Below are 21,345 nucleotides of genomic sequence, written 5' to 3' on the forward strand. Positions count from 1 at the left end.
TCATTTAATAATGGATATCAATGTAGAACAAACATATTACATGATGGTAAATCCAAAAACACCACGACTACAGATCATGAAATCACAAAAAATTTGCGCGGGACTAATGTTGCCAACGTAAAAACATAGAAACTGCTATCTAATATATAATATTACAGCGTCATGGCTCCATGTTCAGTATTTTTTGTAATGGTATCACTCAATTGCCAGGACTCCTACCAGGGAGCAACTTGACAAATGTAAATTATCTCTCATAGCGAGGTTGAGGACCGACTGATATTTGGGGCTTATGAAAAAAAATGAGTGGAGATAGTAGGAAGAATGTTGCAAAAAAGCATTTAAAATGGAAAATGCATTGAGAAAAGCATTTAAAATGCAAAATGCAAAATGGTTTTTAGAAAAGCATTTAAAATGCAAAATGGAAAATACCCATTTTGCATTTTGCATTTCCATTTCAAATGGATTTATTTGAAATAAAGCACATCTCTGTATTTAAGTAATTAGTATTTGACACAACTATTGGGGTATCTGTGGTTAACAGTTAGAATTGGAAAATGATTTTGACTTACGCTTGGATTTTTCGATCGATATTATGGCTTTGACTGGTTATCACTGCACAAGCTTCCGTAATAGACTCGAATTAACGCACTGAAGAAACTTGTTCACTGCACCGGTTTTGGCATGTAGGTACTCCACACTGTCGGGTAGGGACAGGTAATAGGGTTGAGAAATACAGATAGATACATACGTTAAATGGTATTTAACGTATGTATCTATTTACCTGGTATTAATTAATTCAATTATGGTAAAAAAACTCTACATTTACTTACGCTACATATATTTATATATATTAATAATTCCTCAGGAGCCATTAAATACTTTCACGGTAAGGTTTAGATTAATATCTGATTTAGACATTTATTAATCGTATGTAGCGATTCGCTTTTTCTGGAAAACGTGGATTTGTGGTAACATGTTTTAAAACCCTGAGCCAGTACAAGCATTAATTTGTTCATTTAACTAGCCGTTGATACAACCGTATGCATCTCCCTTTAACCTTTTAAATGCCAGTAGGTAGAAGTTTGGCCGTGAATATTTAATCAAAATGAATCATTTTTAAATCTTATTTTTATAAATTAAAAACATTACACCTTGAAAGGATATTTAAATGACTTACCAAATTTATTAAATATTCGACGTTTTTGCTTCCCTTCACTTAGATAAACATATTTAAAAAAAACGGGACATATGTATGATATAGAGGCTCAAAGAAGAGCGAGAAAACTCGCTATTTTTCTATGGCTGGCAGCAGGCCCAGCTGGGCACGGCCAAGAATGCGAGATATCTCGCTCTTGGCACAGAAGCAGTTAACATAATGTTCTTTTCCCCCCCGCAACCTATTACCCATCCCACTCTGACAGTGTTGGAGTACATACCTGAGTGACCTTGCTACAAATGTAAATCAGTCTAAGAAAGTCTGTGCAGTGAACACCCTACCGATCTTTAAGTGCAATGATCTAGTGATCCGTCGGTGCCATAATATCAATTCTCACCAAAACATGTAGCTAAGGAATGGCCATTTTCGCGGAATTGGCGAAAGTCTGATTTTTTCCCAATCTCAATGTTCACCATTGCTTTTAATAATAATAATTGGATAACTTGTATAGCGCTGTTTTTGTGAATAATCACCTCAAGGGTGCTATTCCCGTAGTTATATCTTTTTTATTACAGCCCACCTTGTTTAAAATAAAATAGTAAACATTCTAACATTAATAAATATTTTAATTTGTGCGCATTAGAAACATTAGAAATCAACAAAAAATTTAATTCAAGCATTAATATAGTAAATAAAATAATAGCACCTTGCAAATCACCTCTATTGACAATGTTCCCCGTTATTTTGACTCCTCCCTCCGTTTCCCTCTCAACCCCCTCCCCCTCCCTCAAATCCCTCCCACCAAAGAACCAAACTAAATAGAACCCCATATTTCTGCACTTAAAAAATTTAGTTTTAAAATAGCTAGTTAATGACACGGACGTGTCGAAACCGGTCGCTAATTTTATAAAAAAATTATACGTAACAAATGTACATTGTGAATAATAAAAACTCATTAAAAACAAAAAAATGTTACATAGTGAATACCAAAGAAATACAAAAAAAAATAAAATAATTAAGCTCGAAGACAAATATTGCGGCTACAGCTATATAATTAATTAACTTATCATTTCGCCGTTTAGTGATGAATTGTACTGATTAAGGGTTTCACGAAGCTGTGCCTTCGCACGCATTGATTGTTGTATTCACATGCATACATCCACTTGGACGTGCAATGTCTTCCTGGAGAGTTCCTGACATATTCTCCCGCATCCACTAGTGCGTCATACCTTCTCCTGTTCTAACTTCCAAATAATATAGAAATTAATCAAACATAACTTTTATTGTGATAATTAAATTGATATTGTTCTATAATTCACTCACCTTTTATATAAAACTATCTGACATGTTCCCGGAGTTGCTCGGGGTAATTTTCAGAGTAAAGTTTTGAGATTGTGAATTCTAGTGTACCTATCTGAAAACTGGCTCTATTTTTAAGGTGGAAATAATATCATTCTAAAAAATTGCAAAAGTTTACTTTTTATAAAGATCGTGCCACGTCTTCCTCGGGCATCCCCGACTTCCACCATTCACTATATATATACCAATTTGTCACTTTATAAAAACTACATCATATCTACTTTTTTTCGACTCCGTATCTGATTCCAGTGCAGAAAAAAGTCTTCCTAAGGTGTCCCCGACTCATTCTACCGTTCACTACTGTATACCTCATTGTTACTACTAAAAAAACTACATTATATTCACTTCATATCTCACTCTAGTGCAGAGATAATCCATTAAGTTTTCCTCGGGCGTCGCCGAATTCTTTTACTATTCAAACTAATTACCAAACTTTGAGATCCTTGAATGTATAGGAGACAAACAAAGAAACATTTATTTATATATATAAAATTTGTAAGCGGAAAACGCTGCTTGTCCAATGCCATGATTTAAGGAATTGAGCTCGTGAAGCTCGGACGGTAACCTGATGCTTTAGGACCACTTGGCTACACGTCATTTACCGCTTTGTTTCGAAAACCGGAAGCAACAAGATAATAGAACTTCAAACTACAGACCACCTTTACAAAATGTATCATATTCCCGCATAAGCTGCGCATGAGTGCAGGGTGATTGATAAAAACTCTGTAAAGAATTTCCGTGACATGTTATTAACCCCGTTCGTTTATTCGTTCATTCCTGTTTGTTCCCGTTAAAGCTTGCACTGGAACTGCAATCTGAACGACTTACACATAGACCTCCAGCGGTGGATATTAAAATGAAAAATCGAAGCCCAGTAAACGATTTACAAGCAAAAACCGCAGGCGCTAAGCTTTCCAATAGTTTCCGCTTTGTTTCCGCTTTTTGTGTGACACTTCCGCAATCAATTTACATTACGCCACACTGCTCTGAACTCGGATAGCTGGCTTTAGATTAAAATTCTCGTGACTAGTAGGTATGTATGAGTAGGACCTACCTAAGACATTTTTTTAAAGAGAAATAAAATACGTAAAACGTTATCGGCCCGGCCTTGGGTCGATTTTTGTTGTTGTGTGAACACCGCACAAGATTCTTAAGTGCTCCCAAACTACTACTACTTACTATTGTGAAACTGAATTTAAAGGAAAAGGAAATGAGATGGGTGAGAGGAAGGTTGGAAAGTACCTATCTATGAATAACTGGTCACTAAACACGGCTAAAGCCATTTCAAGTAATGTTTTGTCTCTAAATGGTGATTGTTCAAGGTGAAGTTTCTAACACTCTAGAAATTAAAAGTAAGAAACTATGTTTTTTTGATTAATTAAATGTGAAATAACACAAATGAAGTCATTAAAATAGATTTGAACCTGCGACCTCTGGATTTGTAGTGGAGAATCTTCACCGCTCGACCAAAGTAGAATTGCGCCGAGGTCAGGTTAAATACAGGCGCATTAATATATTATAATATTTCATATTGTAATATTTCGCTATTAATTTTGCTTGTAGGTGGTAAGTTTGAAAAAGAATGTGAAATTTTTCCGGCGTTTGGCAAGATTTTTATAAGAAAATAAAATTGTAATATGTCGCTTTTAATTTTTCATGTCTAATATTTCACTATTATTTTTATCAAAATAATAGGATTGATTATTTAGTTGTTAGTATATATTATTCATGTGATCATGCCTCAAAGCACCACTAAGTTCTCATATTGAATAACATTGTTTGCGTCATAAGAGTAATAATGAACACTACACGTGATACAAATTTCTGCATAACATTCGGACCCAAATATATTTTTAATTATTTTGTCAATTTTTATTTGAACTTTGATTGAAAGATAGCAAGTGAATTTATTTAAAGGACGTCTGCTCATTGTGACTTAGCATACATTACTTGGGGCACGTTCCTCTACAATCTAAATCTCCTAACCTACTCCACAACAATTTATTTCAAATTTTTCGAAAATGACGGTCAAGTTAATGGCTTCCAATTAACAGTAATTCTGAACTTTGCATAATACCTACCGATATACTCATGTCCCATAAAGTTATCTGTTAACCAGAAATGCTTTGTTTTTTGCTATTCAACTATCAAATTATTTGCATTTTTGTTGCTCAATTTTTTTTTTCATTATATTATTTGATAAACATCATAAAACCTTCCAATACCAGTATTGGAACGAATCGTCGCTACAGACGAAGTATCGTTAGCTTTGCTGTAAATATTTATTAAGGTGATGCACTACGTCGTGTAAAATTTTAAATTGAGCCGCTACCAATAACAACCCTTACGTAGATGGCGATAAGCTTTAAATTCCCGCTTAACACCATCCGCCTGTTTTGATTTATGCAAGAAAAAAACATGGCCAAAAAGTGTCTTTTATTTTATTTTGTGGGTGTTCAGCCATAAATATTTATTTTTTTCCGATCATTTTATAAATAACTTAATTTGCCACATTATACAATAAAATCATAACCGGTAATGGGTTCGTAAGTAGGAGATTTTGAACTTTAAAACAGTTTTCATAGGCCTTTACATTATTTTTTTCTGGGCTTATAAAAAGACTTATCTAAAAAATACTCGATTATTTCAAAGGCCGAGATGTATTCTACTCGCAGTATTTAATTAAAGCATCTGAAACATTTCTAGACCACCAAATTTTCAAACCAAAAACACATGATTTTGCATTACTACGTAGTGCTTCGCCTTAAGATTAAGGTTTAACTTTTTTTATTCTTCGGTTACCGTATTTTAAGACTCTTCACTAATCCTTAGTCACGCCAACAAGCTCACTTAATATAATCTAGAGTTACGAATAACCTAAAAATATTTTAAAATCTATACTACCACCACAGTAAGTGGAAAATGTTGCTTGTGTTGTGATGGAGGACTTAGTCAGCCGAGAAATTGAACACCCAAACGCTATGTCAACTCAACCACTGCCAATCATTATATATAATTACGTTCACGCATTGTTTTGTAATGTTAGGTTAGTGTATATTTTGCTCTGTATAATATGGTGGTTCAAACAAAGTAACATTTATTAATCGAATATCTTCATTGTTGTAAATAACTGAAAAGTATAAAGTCCCGGCTTGTATTTGGATCAGATACAAACTTTGCAATCACATACTTGGCTAAGTAAACCCAGCAGTTCATAAGTAGCAAGTAGCGAGTAGCGAGCGGTGTGCGATCTCGCTATTTCAGACTTTCAATTCAGGTTGTGCTTGTCTGAAGAAATTACAAAAGTTGCCTTTGAAACAGTTTGTAAAGGCATGGCGCACAATGTGTGGAAATGAGGTGATTGAAGCTAAAGAAATCAAACATCATTTAATGTCCCAGTTCACCTGATTTAGAAACAAAAAAAAATGTTGAAGTTAATTGACATGGCAAAAATTTTTGTTCTTATATTTTTATAAAAATTGTAAATTATCAGTTGGATAACCCTTATATATTAAAGTTGATTCACTTTCATGTTCCTACAATTAGATAAAGGTTCCCTAGTAGGTATTATGGTAACAATTATACAACGGTTTTGGAATACAATTCACATAATTGGTAACTCTTATCATGTTATATGTTAGCTGACGTTTTTTTAAAATATGCCTCTACTAAAATATAAAGCTATATTTTTTTTTCGGTGACCGGATAAATCATCAAAATGATAATTCATTCGTCTTTAAAAAGTTATACAAAGTCATGGAAAGTGATGAAACAAAAACTTTATTAACTGGGTTAGGAAGGTTAGGTTAGGTTAGGTTTAAATTATATTCTTTTCATCGTTTCTAATGACTTTATATCACTTTTTAAGGTGTGTTGAATTGTCGATGTGTAGATTTATCGTGGAACCATTTTTGTCATCTTTACTTAAATAAACTTATAGTTTTTCCTTTTTTTTATATTGTACAATGACTGACTGTCAATATCTATCATGTACATAAATAGCACATGTGACGTTAATTCTAAATAAATTAATTGATGTATCTTTATCGTAAGACAAAAAATTCTACCTTCGAACTTTCCGAATTTCCTGAAATAACTGAACTTGAAATCACAAACCACATTGACAATCTAAACGCTAGGTCTGCAAATGGCCCAGACAACTTAAGTAACACTACAATTAAATCTATAAAAAAACATATAATCAAACCATTACACCATATATTTAACGCATGCATCAGAGATAGTATTTTTCCGAATAAATTCAAACTAGCTAACATCATCCCAATACACAAATCAGGACCTAGATGTAAAACAGACAACTACAGACCAATCACATTAACTTCTCAATTGTCTAAGATATTAGAAAAATGCATTAAAAAACGTATCGTCGATTTTCTGGAATCAAACTCACTCCTTTCACCTAACCAATATGGCTTTAGAACTAAACTAGGTACTGATGATGCTATATTTAATTTAACCAAAAACATTTATTCTAACCTGGACTCAAACATCAAAACTTTAACCATTTTTTTAGATTTAAAGAAAGCCTTTGACACAGTCAACCATAGAACTCTCTTAAAGAAAATATCCAACATTGGAATTCAACACAAATGTCTCATGCTGTTACAAAATTATATATTGAATCGCCAACAATGCACAAAAATTGGAACATATTTGAGCAATTTTGATTTAGTAAAACATGGTGTACCACAAGGAACTGTATTGGGGCCGTTACTCTTTCTAATATATATAAATGACTTATGTAATATTAAAATACCTGGTAAAATTTTCTCATTTGCTGACGATACTGCAATAACAGTCCAAGGAAAATCATGGGAAGATACTACTAATAAAGCTAACAAATGTATTACTATTGTCAAAGAGTGGCTAGATAGAAATCTACTTACCCTAAATTACGATAAAACTATTTGTATTCCTTTCTATAACACACAGAAGTCGGCTCCTAAAACCAATCTTAATTTGAAGTTTCATAACGTAAATTGTAACCCAAACACATTCTGTAACTGTGAGGAGATGAAATCTGGAAAACTTATTAAGTATTTAGGTGTAACTATAGATTGTCAACTTAAATGGACCAGCCATATTGAAAAAACTGTTAACAAATTGAGATACCTAAAATATATTTTTAAAAGAATGAGTAATGTAGTAAATATAAAAACCATGAAACTAGTTTATGACTCACTAGTTCATTCATCTCTTTCCTATGGAATAATTGGCTGGGGCGGAACTTTCAACAATCATGTAAAACCACTAGAAATTGCACAAAAATCAATTATTAAGATAATGTACCAAAAGACTAAATCCTATCCCTCTAAACAATTGTTCCAAGAAACTGAAATTTTGGACCTTAAGCAGACTTATAGTGCTCAATGTCTTAAATTTATTTATACGCGACCAAACAACTTTATTAAAAATTCAAATCGTGCCAGCCAACGACATGGCGCTTGTGAATATGCTGTGCCTCACTGCAAAACCAGGTTGGCCCAAAGGCATATTAGTTTTATTGCTCCAAAAATGTATAATTCTTTATGTACAACCTTTAAAAGGGACACGTGTGTAAACCTTCAATCTTTTAAAAAGTACATCAAATCTTGGCTAAAAAACACTGAACTAGATATTTTTTTCTTATAAGTTTTAGCAAAGCTATCTGTAACATTTATATCAATGTATACATTATTTTTTATTATTTCACATACATACAAAACAGCGGATATATTTTATTGTTTGTAATGCTTTGTCTGCTAATTCACTTTTTAAGATGTCTTCAAAAACTAGTATTTACCTTATTTTTTGTGTTATTTTAAAACTTTTACATGTTACATGATTTAGTTTCTTGTATTGTATCTCTACAGTAACTCTTTTAAAATAACTTAAATTTATTTTATTTCAATAATTTTTTATACATTTTTCAATATTTTATGAAAAAAAAATGAAAAAAAAAAAAAAAAAAAAAAAAAAAAAAAAAAATCGTATGTATTAATGATGAAACGTGATATATTTTTCATTTTTTTTTATATTTACAAGAGAGTATTTTTGGCCATACATGTGTGATTAATATACATGGTTAAAGCTATTAATTTCAAGCAACGCAATATTTGAATGAACTATCCTTAGGACGGGTTTTTTCATAAAAATTTTAACAATTCATCCAATTTCAATTTTAATTTTCAAGCTCTGTGAAAGTCCTATTGAAGTTCTGTTATTATATCAACATGGGCCAGTTGGTTCACAGAACTGAAATAATAATAGAACTTGAATAGAACTTTCACAGTCCTTGAAAATTAACTGTGAAATTTTATATATGTCGTTATTCTAAATGCGAAAAATTAACATTTGTTTAATTTGCCCACGATGGGCTTTTAACGGATGAACTCAGAACTCAGAGTCAAGCAACTTATCGCTCTGCCCTGAGAATACTTTAAAATCTCTAATCTCTTCATTTATCAAAAAAATGACAAAGAAATTGCCGTGGATGACGTGAAAATCTCAAAGGATTTTAGTATTTAATTCGCTTTTGTTCGTATCATCTCTGACTAAAGGTTGGATCATACTGGGTTGACGAACGCGATACGCGCATTACTACGTTCCCTGGTCAACGTACATACTGGTTTTACGTATAAAACGCGTGTGGCCACGTCACCGATGGTGACTGGTTTTGAAGTAATCAGCGCGCAGGCGCGTCACTTGATTTGACGTTTATTTCGTAGGTCGTTTAACTTGTCAGCAGACGCAATTCGTAGCTTTGTCATGTCTTGCGATTCAAACTGCAAATTTGAGAACTATTTTCTTAGTTTATACTTTTTAAATGAATATTGTTGCAAAAAGAAAATAAAAAGCGAGAATAACACTTTGGGTTCACGAAATAAATAAACGAAGACAAACGTTCGGAGAGTTTCATGCTCTGGTAAAGAAACTATTATCTGATGATGAACGATTCTTTATGTACTTCCGCGTAAGAGCAAAATGATATTTGACAAGCTTCACATCATCATTGAATGTAACATAAGAAAATAAAATACACGTCTTCTGAAGTCAATCTTGATACCAGAGAAAGACTGGCAATTATCTACGGAACAATTGCCATTCAGTCTATGGGTACAATCAATAGGAATAATATTGAAAATAAATATATTATAGAATATCTCTATTCAATATCAACACAATATGTAGGTAACGATCACCACTAACTAGATATATAATAATAATAAAAGTGTTTATTCCGGTATGTGGGGAGGTTAGTGCAGTCCATATAGAGATACAAAAAAATATATAATGAAAAACAAAAAGATAGAACAGAAAAACAAAGAAAAGAAAACAGAATAAAATAAAATAGAATAAAATGATAAAATAAATAGAATGATAGAAAGTTGAAGCCTTTAGGGAGCCGTGACTATATTAGGCGCTAGTATTTTTCTCCAGTGTGCGTCAATGCTGGAGGATGGAGTGAGGCGGGCTTCCATAGTGAGGATATTTCCAGAGCTTCTTATCCTTTATCATATCATATCCTTCTTATCAAGAGCTTCTTATCCATATCACTTCAGGCATTTTGTATGAAACAAATTTGACCTAAAAAACCATAGATATGCCAATATATAGACCATAAAATTCTCATTCGGAGCCTACTTATTATACTTTACCAGAGGTTCCCAAACTTTTTTGCCCCGTAGACCACTTGCCAAATATTTATTTTTCCGTAGACCCCCTGCCTGCCGAATATTGAATTTTCCTAAAAGTATTAACGTCCCATGTGATAATCATTAATTTTTTTAGTAAAAATATTCCCTTCCCTTGCCTGCCCAACAACCGGGTGGCGGTATAGTTGCTCTGTCTTTACATTGTGCAGACAGGGGCACCCTTGTGAGGTATTACGCCAAATGAAAATGAAGCAGGATAAGCAACGGGAATTTCTTTCTGTAGCTAGCCCTACAGAACTGCCCCTTAAGTTCTTTTTCAGTGCTTATTCCGGTCAATTCTTCTTGTCACATGATATCGGATTCTTCAACGTTGCATTTCCACAGTAAAAATGTCCTCAAACTTAGTTTTGAAGTCTGTGTGAAGTGCATTTAAATGTTGAACGTCATTATTACCTGGACGTTTTTCAAAAACAAGCTGGGGAACTAGGAAAATTCAAGGCTTCCAATGTGCAATTTTTTTGCTTGAATATATTAATTCTGACGAGAAAAGGAACGTAGACTCTATTTATATACCTCAATTAACAACTTTACGAAATATAAAAATACAAAAATCAAATAAGTAATTTCTTAGTCTATTATATTTGTGTTAGGTCTATTGTTTCATTTACGAAACTCCTAAATGCTGACTTGAGGTAAATGGGGGTCCGCTCGTATGTACCCCCATTTGAATCTCGTGGACCCCCAAATTTTTTTCTCGCCGACATAGACCCCCAGCATCCCGATATCGACCCCTGGGGGTCCATATAGACCACTTTGGGAACCTCTGCTTTACACCAATGAAAAACTACAAAAGTTTATTCCATACATTTCATTGGTGGATATAGTTAGGCAAACATATGACGTCACAATATTTCGGTTCCAATTTTATATCGGAGTTATACCCCCGTGTCTATGGTGAGCTGCTGAAGAGGACCACTTCATTTGTGGCTTATTCTTATCTGATTTATAATAAATTAATATCAAGCTAGCTGCTATTCAATCAACTGTCTATGAAATACGTCAAAATAAATATAATCCTAAATCTACTCGTTGGAGGCGTCACAGTCACCCCCTCCATCTTACATATCCCACGCCGATCTAAACAGCCGAGATAGACGCAGCGATGGAAACGTTGGTTTGCGTTGCGTGTGACAAGTGTGTTTCTAAAGCATCTTTTCCCATAGAAAATGTATGGTATGGATTGTTATTATTCCAGATATCGTAATGCGTTGCTTATGTAACGTACGTCGACCTAGTATGATCTACCTTTATTCTTCCATTCGTTACGTGTCTTTAACACTCCACTCACTTTAGGAGTGAGACTCTCTACTAGCGAGCCGTAGTCCGCGGGTTCTATTCCCGGCTTGCGTAAGAAATTTTTATTCGATGAATTTATGTTATTTTATAATTTATTCATTTAAAATAATATATATATATATATATATATATATATATATATATATATATATATATATATATATATATATATATATATATATATAGTGTACTTATGTCTCACTGGCTCCAGACGGTTGGCAGTAGTTAAGACTCCTGTGCGGTATTCACATAATAATACCAACAAAGTTGTTTAATATAATGTAAATAAGTAAGTGTTCGTTAGTTCAAAATCTTAAATCTCCGAAATTTTTTCACCAAATTCTTTGAAATTTCGACTCAACATTGCATTCGAATACGCGTGTGTTTTTATATAGATGTCACCTTTGGTGGCAGGTATTTTTTTAAACTGTGCAATCTGTTTGATTATGAAAACCAGGGCCATCAGTTGACGTAAAAGCAAAACCCGCTATTGTTTCTCTATCTGCACAGACAGACTGAGATACAGCAACGCGTGGCGGGTTACAGTTAGTACCAGGGGCATTTAACTAAGCTTTGGCCTTGAAACTCATTTGAAACCGCCACGCCCACCTCAAAATTCTTATAGAAAACGAATAATATGGCTAAAAGCTCAGATCTCATTGGTGAGAAAAAGAAGGATTGATTTGATCTCTCGCTCTCTACCATAATGACTCGTGTAACAGAAAGAGATGACGGAATTTTGCCGTTTGACAGTTTCAAATCATTCAAACAAAATGAGTGTGGTTTATTTATACACGCGGGTTGTCATTTGCTGCCGAAATACTATCATTTCCGTCGAAAATATTGCGTGTTAAAGTTGTTCGTGATAAAAATACAATATAAGCCAGTATAGTGTTAGCGAGTTACAAACATATATTCAACCTACCTACGTAAGTTCAAGTTTAAAGTGAATTGACAGTTTAGGTTATTCGTTCGGTTTTTTGAACAATGCTAAGAACGTATAAATGTTATTTATTATATCGACAAACTTATTCATGTTATTGATTAGTGTTATCCTGTATTATCTTATTGTTTTGGTGAAATTAAAGATTTTTAAACATATGTAACCATGAGTTCATGAGGCTGAAAAATGTCGGAATTCTTCGTCGTACTGTCGGACAATCATGTTTTGGAAATTTTCTTCAGTGTTTTTGCAAATTTCTTGTCATTTTGGGTTTCTTCTTCTCAGATTAACAAGTTTCATCTTAAGGAAATGCACTGTAAAAGTTTATTTTCTTAGTCAGATGAACCTTGCCCTTGGAAAACATTTCGACATTTTTCTGCTTCAAGGACATTTTTATTTTTATAATAGTTTTTTGGGGTTAGTGAATGAATAGAGTTGGCTGAGAGCAATTATGTTGTCTATGGTCGCATCTTTTTTTAAATGGCCTTGAGTTTCCTCTACCTTGTCTACTGCTCTGCTCCGCACGGTAGGTACTGCTTGTATATCTGCGGTTAAGTACTGTATAATTCCGTTACATACAAAAAGCCCGAAGATATCGATCTAGAGAGTGGTATATTTATGGTTAGTACTAAATAAGATTCGTGACACCAAGGAATTATTCAGTTAGATAATATTCACATAAATAAATTAAAAATCTATTTATGGAAATTGAATAATCACTAATGAATAACTAAGAATGGTAATTAAAGTAAGCCTATGTATTCATCAATCATCAAACGTACTAATATCGGTTGTCTGTCTGTGGTTGTTTGTCCCATGAAATATTCCTGCGTGAAATGTGAAATCTGGTTCAGGTTAAATTTTGTCTTTTATTTTTCAAATTGAAACTGTATTTGTAAAGCAAATTCAGACAAACGATAAAATAGGCAACTGCCTATGTACCTATAATAATATAAAATTAGTTTTATATATTGACCATTTTTAATTGGTATTGTCATATCGCGTGACTTTCCAAGGGTTCGTCAAATATAATGGCACGACATTCATACGTTCGCGAGCCGAGCCTCGAATTATGGAAAAGGAACCGATCAACAGCAAATGGCGCATAACGCCGCTTGCGGTTGCTTCGTTCCTTTCCCATAATTCGAGGTTCGGCTCGGGTTTCAGCTCGAAAATTTCATACGAATTTCTGTTGTATGAATGTGCATTATTATTCACGTTCAATAAGTTCAATAAAGAAAAGATAGTGTGAAATAATTCAGATAAGCGATAAAGTACTCGTATCTTATATACTCGTATGTTGTCAGTTATGTTATATGTAACAGAAAATTATTTTTTTAAATATAATTATAATTACCCGTGATTATACATGGGTTTCACAGGTAATAATAATATTTTTCCATGTTTCACTCAACTCCTTGAAAACCGTGCTGTGAATATTGCATCCTGAGCTCCAGGGCGTTCGCAATATTCTGATCAGCTCAGAAAATCACAAGGGAAAAAATTACCATTTTTCATCCGCACATCAAGTTACACGCCAGCGCAGAATACGACGTAATATTATTATGTCTGTGGTGAGATGAACGTCAGCAAATTAATGTTCTCTGATACGCAGAGAAATACATATTACATATCTGAGAAACAACGTTCCATGTTATTATTTACACTTTTTATCTCCAGGGAAAACGCTAAACTAATAAGCCCAAAAGACGTGTATTGTGGATAATAAAACACATGATACGGATGACACAATATTATTGTACCTATTTTTAATCGGTTTAATGTTTTTAGTGGGTTACTATGAGAAAAAAATGTGGTTGAAATGACGGATAATGTTAAGAATGTGGTATATTTATCATGTGAACACGCACAACAGTTTCAACTGCTCCCAACCTTCTGGTCAGTAAAACAATCAGAAACATTTAAAAATTAAAGACAACTTTAAATAAAAAAAAACAACCCGTAGTTTTATTACTATAATACGTCTATTTTAAAATTTATTTTGAAACATTAAAAAAAATGCTCTAACCGATTATTGAACCTTCCTACCCAGTAACTGGAGTCAACAACGCTATCAACCTCACCAAACTTTTAACTGCTGTAATTTCAACCGATTTACTTCATATAAATGCGTACGAGTCCGCGTGTGCGCGCGTGATTGCCACTGAAAGTTGATATAATGCATTGTCATAGAAAACGAGACTATCTACCGAGTTTCAACTCGATCGGATGTCTTGAAGTGGGTTAATTTCATTCCGTAAAAGAAAAGTCAAATTCAAATGATATTTAAAAAGACTCAATATTTCAAAAATTTAATGTACACACATTAAAACAATTAAATCTTCATTCATCATTAAAAACTAAATATAATATCAAACTCCTTCATTTCATGCACACAAATTTACAACAATTACATTTAAAAATAAGTTAAATATTTTAATCATCTTCCCGAAGAAGTAACAAATATAATAGATTTGGGATTATTATTTAAGAAAAAAATTAAATCCTTATTAAAACAACTGTACACCTGTTACATCATCAACAAAAGCAGTTAACTTCATTAATTAAATCCAAATTTTTATTTTTTAATGTTGTCACATCCTAGTACCTACTGATATATTATTTGTACATTATATAATATTATATTTTACTCTTACAAGAGTAACAACTCAAGATCTAGTACTCTTCATTGGGGTGGAAATACTTATTAAAGTATTTATTTTTGTACAATAAAGGCATGGCAAATGGTGTTTATTTTTGTAAAAATATTATCATTGTATTTTTTAAATACTCAATATATCTACACCACTGGACCAATAAAGCGGGTCAATAGAAAGTTTATAGATTCAGGAGAGCGGAAGGACAAAAAAGTTTGGGAATCACGTCCTCATTTCCTTCACGGTCTATGAAATATTTTTTTTTATCGCTTAAGTTGATAAAACAGCAGGGTTCAACTTCTGCTTTCAGCAAACATTTCGCAGACATTTATGATTAAGATCTCTGCATGTTCCAGAAAACCACTGTAGCATTTGATATATTGTAATACTTAGATAAATTATGGTAGTTTTGAGAATGTACATAAACAATATGTATGTGCTATAGTTATATAGTAGGTACTCGTAATGGGCGTTTTACACGATGCTTTTATAGAAACTTTATCGGAACCAGTACGAAAAATGTAACTTTACACGATCATTATTTTTTCACTTACAATTTCATACAAATAGTCACAAATCATTTACAAATGACGACGTCTTGAACACGACCATAGATCACATGAAATCATCTGTCATTTACCTTTGCCTTTACCGTCAACAAATTTCCCAAAATTCACAATACCAAACAGTAATGTACGTTTACAATTCATTAATAAACACACAGTATTAATAATAATAATAATATTTTTTATTCCAGGATGTGGGGAGGTTTGTGCAATCCCACACGTCCCATATAGATATACATTTTTTTTTTGTACAATAGATATAATAAATTATCAAATAAGGAAAACTATGCAGGGTGTGGTCTTGAGTGCGCTTGGGCCCAGCGCTCACTCAGGAGTGGCGCTTGGTGCTGGTAGGCTGCGGTCACCAACGTGTTGGCGGAGGCCATTAGCCGCATCCTGGCTCCAGTGACCCGGTGTCTCATCAGGCCGGCAAATCCATTCAGTCCTAGTTCCGTGAACATTGTCGATGCGCTGCTGTATCTTCGGTATCCAAATATTATTCTACAGGCGTCATTATATTGAATTCGGAGTCGTTCCATCGAGCAAGTTCGGTAGTGACTAGTGACACCATGTCTCACAAGTATACAGGCCAGTACAGAATGCGTTGAACAGTATTTTTTTAACGGTATTGCTGCATTTGCAAAATCTGCGGGCAATCATGTTAGAAACTATGCTAAGGCTTCTCCTTTGTCGTTCGATATCGCCATCGTCCGATAGGTTTTCATTAATAATGTGCCCCAAGTATTTCACGTTCGAACATGTATTTATTTTTGCCTCGTTAAGGTATACGGGGAGCATATTACTTGTATCTTGACTTTTTCCGTGGTGGAACGCAATCAATTCCGTCTTCTTCGGGTTGTATATCATATTATGCTGTTTTCCATATTCTTCACAAATGTTTAGGAGTAATCTTAATCCCTTGATCGACGGAGCTAGGAGGATCATGTCGTCCGCGTAGCTTATATGATTCATACATATACTGTTAACACGACAGCCCGTTCTGATGTCCAGGCGACTTGACAACTCGTCCATGTATACATTAAATAGAATGGGGGACATACACCCTCCTTGCCTTACTCCTGACCGCAAATATATCGGCTGGGAGTATGTACTTGCCCACCGTACAACATTTTCTTGCTGGGAGTGCCATCGGGATAGTATGTTTATAAATGAGGTAGGTATATTCCTAGCTTTCAATTTATCCCATAATGTTTTATGACAGACCCTGTCGAAGGCTTTACTTAGATTATTACTTAGACTTATTAGGTAGTCTTTTTTAAATATTAAATAATAAACATGCAGAATTTACACGTAATATAATTGCGTAAAACAAATGTCAATAAATGTCAACAACATCATGAGAAATGTCAAATAATGTCAGTCATCTTCAACGGTATGGAAATCGGTCCTAAAATGGAACAGGTACGAAAATATGACCTATGACCTAAATAGAAACTGGACAAAAATAACATCGCCTAACGCCCTTATACTAGTCGTAACGATTTCACGAAGTATTTAATTTATTTAAATACCCTAATGATCCGAGTTATTTTTGGGGAGTAAAATATGCCTTTGTTTTCTTGTTATACGGAACACATCGCTAGTCAATTTCAAACAAAATCTCCGTCGTTCCGATTTTGTAAATGTTTCGAATGTACCAGTACCTACCACTAATTCATCAATTTGAAATGTGTGTAGCTATATCTAAATGTTGTTTTTTTTTGTTTCCAGGCGCTACCTACATCCTCACTGGTCTCCATCACAATACGCCTTACGTCATTAGGGTGATGTCCCGCAATGCTGCGGGTCTGTCCGTGCCCTCCCCTCCTTTGAGGTGTCAGACTCACCGCCTGCAGCCCTACGACGTCTCCTCTTCCGCCAGCCTTCAATCCCCTCCGAGTCTGACAGCCGCCATCTTGTCAGCAGCTGTCATCCTCGCGGCCGCCATCTTCCACAAACCGCAGATTCCCGCCCAAACTGAGCGGAGAGATTCCATTTTCAATTTCAATCACCCAAAGGCGCCACTCGCCTTCTCAACCATAGATAAATCTGAATCGCTAAACAGATGTTAAGTAGGTCCCTACCTTACGATGTGTTTTTAATTAAAAAATATATAGCACATTACAATACAATTCTGAATGTTATAAAATAAGAAGATTAATGCTGAATCAAATAATCATACCGAAAAATAGATATTTGGATGCAAATTAATTAACTGTTTGTATAGATTTAATATACATTACATCTAAATGTATACCTAATCCCCCGTCGTGTCTGAAAATGTACTAAAATGTAACCAAAGAACTCATCAATTTAGCATTCGTTGACTAAAAAGAATAATATTATGCTTCGTTGTAAATTATATTAAATTTTATAAATGTATATTTAATATTTATATGCTTGAGTCAATTACACCAAAAGGCTCGAAAAATGAAATTAATTATATTATTATAGTGTTGTTTTAAATATTTATCTAAAGGAAGTTCGTGAATGACCAAATTATATTTAATTTTAATTTTGTGTGATATTTATACATTCGATACATATATATATAATTTAAGTTATTTGTGATTTCTAAATTTTAAGTCAGCACTTTAAGTCTATTTAACATAATATAATTTATGCTTACAAAAAATTATTGCTATAGGGTAAATATCCTTTTAAAAACATTTCTTCATTTTAACCCTCGAATGGTTTACCTGGCGTGAAATATTCTGAATATTCTCTAATTCATAAATTAGAAAATAACTTTGAAGGATTGTAAATATTTATAGTAAAAATTTATTTTATTCAGATGTAATATGTAATTCTCTGCATATTTGAATTGTATTGTTTTAATGCTTATAATATTGTAGGTAAATCTTGTATTACTTGTCTACATAACTGTTATTATTTTTTAAATATTGATTTCTATGTATTAGTTTCGCCAGCTGATTTATGTTCGATGTTCTGGCAAATCAAATATATTCCTATATTTACTTACGAATTCGATGAAATCTGTGTTCGGAGGACTTATCGCTTGAAATGACAGGTGTTCCAAAAATAAGAACCATAAGGCTGAAAAAGATACGTCGGTCACGTTCGTCGGTCGCGGTAATATTTAGGTGAATGAATGAAGAGCTGTAGTGCCACGCGCTGCGTACTAGGATGGTAGGCGCAGCACTATTTCCAGCCTAATGTTTGCGCTCATCACGTGTACAGCACACAGAGGAGAAGGGGCTTCCATTTCTGTTCAATTTCGAAAGTTTTCTAAACACCGAAAGTGTTGCCATCTTCTTTCTGATTCTGCCGTTTTCTTGACTCTCTCCATTCATTATAAATATGAGAAAACTGTTCTCTTTTACTTTTAATGAGTTTTCTCTAGTTATTGAGTCATAAAAAAATCTTCTGGCATCCAGTTCTGGAGAAAGGCTTCCATCATAATAAATGTCTTCCCGTTTTGTCAATTCTTTTTCGACTCTCACCCATCCGAAATCGGCAGTCACCTGAAACCTATATAACACAGGTCGTTAATCCAATGTGACTATTCAATGATTTCCAAAATAAGGCAAATGTTTTTAGAAACGACCAAAAAATATGTAAATAAGTCCTCCCACCAAAGCGTTCATAATTAACTTTTATTCGTGGTTTTAAATTTATATTTTAGTGGGTGACTAATATTATTAGCAATTATAATCCCTCAAGTAAAACCATACGTGATGAAATCTTGAAAGTATTGCTTTTTGTTTAGTAAATATGATTTATTGTATTAATAAGTAAGTGTGTTTTCATTTGATGAATTATGCATTTTTCTGCTTACCCTACACCGAATAAACGTTGTATCGCGTTGATAGTATATCTGTATAAAACCTATGATTGTAAACAAAAATGATAAAATATTTATAATTTTTACGCTTTTACTAAATATTCGATGAAATTTTGTCACTCAAAATGATAAAACTAAGAGATATGTTCAAACGTTTTATGTGCGTGATCTCTTTAAACACTCTTGATGACTTAAAAATTAATATATGTTTTTGATATAAGTTGGTAGTTAAATTTTATAAATTAAAAGTACCTACCTAAAACACTATGTATTTGTTCACCGTCTTAAATGTGCGAAGTTTTAGCTTGCTTTAGAATTCTAACACACCGATATGATTTATTTGTAAATTAAAATGATAATCAATATTGCTTGATCACAATAAAAATGTACGAAGTTGCCTTTCAGCTCTCACTCCCATTAAGGGTTGAGGCTTGCTCGCTGACATTTACAGCGTACACGATGCTTTGTCCGAAGGAAGACATTTTATTAATATTTTTCCGATTCATTTTACGTAAAAAAATGTATAGTTTTGTTACTTCATTACGTCACAAAAATACTCGTACTTTGTGAAAAAAAATATTAATTGTATTTTATTGTTTCAATTCCTTTTTCTCAAACAATAAATAAATGAAGATTATTTATCGTTATCAAGTTTAATTTGAAGAGCTTCATTTTAATTGTTGGTGTTTCTTTTATATATTCAATACAATTATTATAAAATTTACAAAAAACAGTTTATCATTAAACAAGTTTGTTGAAGTATTAAATATTTAAAAGAAAGCCAAAAAATAAATAAAAAAATAATCTTTTTTATTTGGGGTGATTTTTCAAATCAATCCTATCTGTATGAAAGGCCGTCTAATAACAAAGCCTCCGGCTTCATATATACATACAAAATTGCAACGTGTTTAAACTACGTTGAGTTCTAGTCTTGTTTCACTCGAGGTGCTTTGTTTTCGTGTTTACATTATTTTAAGTATATTTTTTTCACATTGTTAAATGACTCTATATTAATGGTTTCAAAATAGTGTATACTTGTCGTGTTCCACGATATAATGGGAATTTATAAAAAAAATAACATACATCTGAATTGTTGAATGTTATTGCAACCGTGTAAAAAAAATGTTTTAAAAAGATCGGGCGTCTAAGCTACACACATAGCACTGGGGTAATACGTACTTATTATGTGACGTTACCCGCTCTAATTCCTATATTTATATTCCTTTACAATATTACCTTATCTCCACCACTCTAAACATGTTTTGTTTTGTTAACAGTTGCTCTATGAATTTTCCTATAATGAATCAAAAATTCAGAAAATATAATTGAATAATTTAACCTTTGTACTCTACAGATTAACATGAACAACTTTATAATATGTTATAATTTGTTAACCATTTATAAAAATATATAAACTCTGCTCCTAAATTGAATGAAATTGTTCTTTCAGAGCCTAACAAACTCTCCTTTAAATGTTTTTGAACTATATCTAATCATTGTAAATATACTAATACCCGCCTAACCACTTTATTATATCTAGATTATGATAGATATTTTAATTGTGCTATATAAGCATTCTGACTACATTGTATTATTTGGAAGAAATGTTATACCTAAATAATACAAACCTGGAAAATAAAATTTTCATTTATTTAATGCAAAAAATAAAATGGTGTGTAAATTAAATCTTTTTTTTTCCAAAAAGTCTACTTATTTGTGTAAATACTGGTAAGTACTTATCGACAAACCCGTGTTTGTATGTACCGAAACTGACTACAAATAAGAAATATGTGTGAAAAGTCTATTTATTGAACACATTGGAAGCCGAATATAAAATTGAGTGGAAAA

The 21,345-nt window shown here is 33.0% G+C and overlaps 1 protein-coding gene across 1 annotated transcript in view; it reads left to right on the plus strand.

Annotated features, from left to right (window-relative positions):
- The window catches only part of LOC149421322 (fasciclin-2-like), a 430,107-nt gene extending 409,107 nt beyond the window's left edge, over nucleotides 1-21,000 (plus strand). Inside the window, exon 10 of the mRNA XM_089635946.1 lies at nucleotides 17,424-21,000. Coding sequence (XP_089492072.1) covers nucleotides 17,424-17,764 — 341 coding nt within the window. The 3' untranslated portion in view covers nucleotides 17,765-21,000. The remainder of the gene's footprint in view (nucleotides 1-17,423) is intronic.
- The last annotated feature ends 345 nt before the right edge of the window (nucleotides 21,001-21,345 follow it).

The sequence above is a fragment of the Hesperophylax consimilis genome, chromosome 9 (assembly GCF_061612785.1).
Source record: "Hesperophylax consimilis isolate HC1 chromosome 9, BYU_Hcon_1.0, whole genome shotgun sequence".
NCBI classification, from domain to species: Eukaryota; Metazoa; Arthropoda; class Insecta; order Trichoptera; family Limnephilidae; genus Hesperophylax; species Hesperophylax consimilis.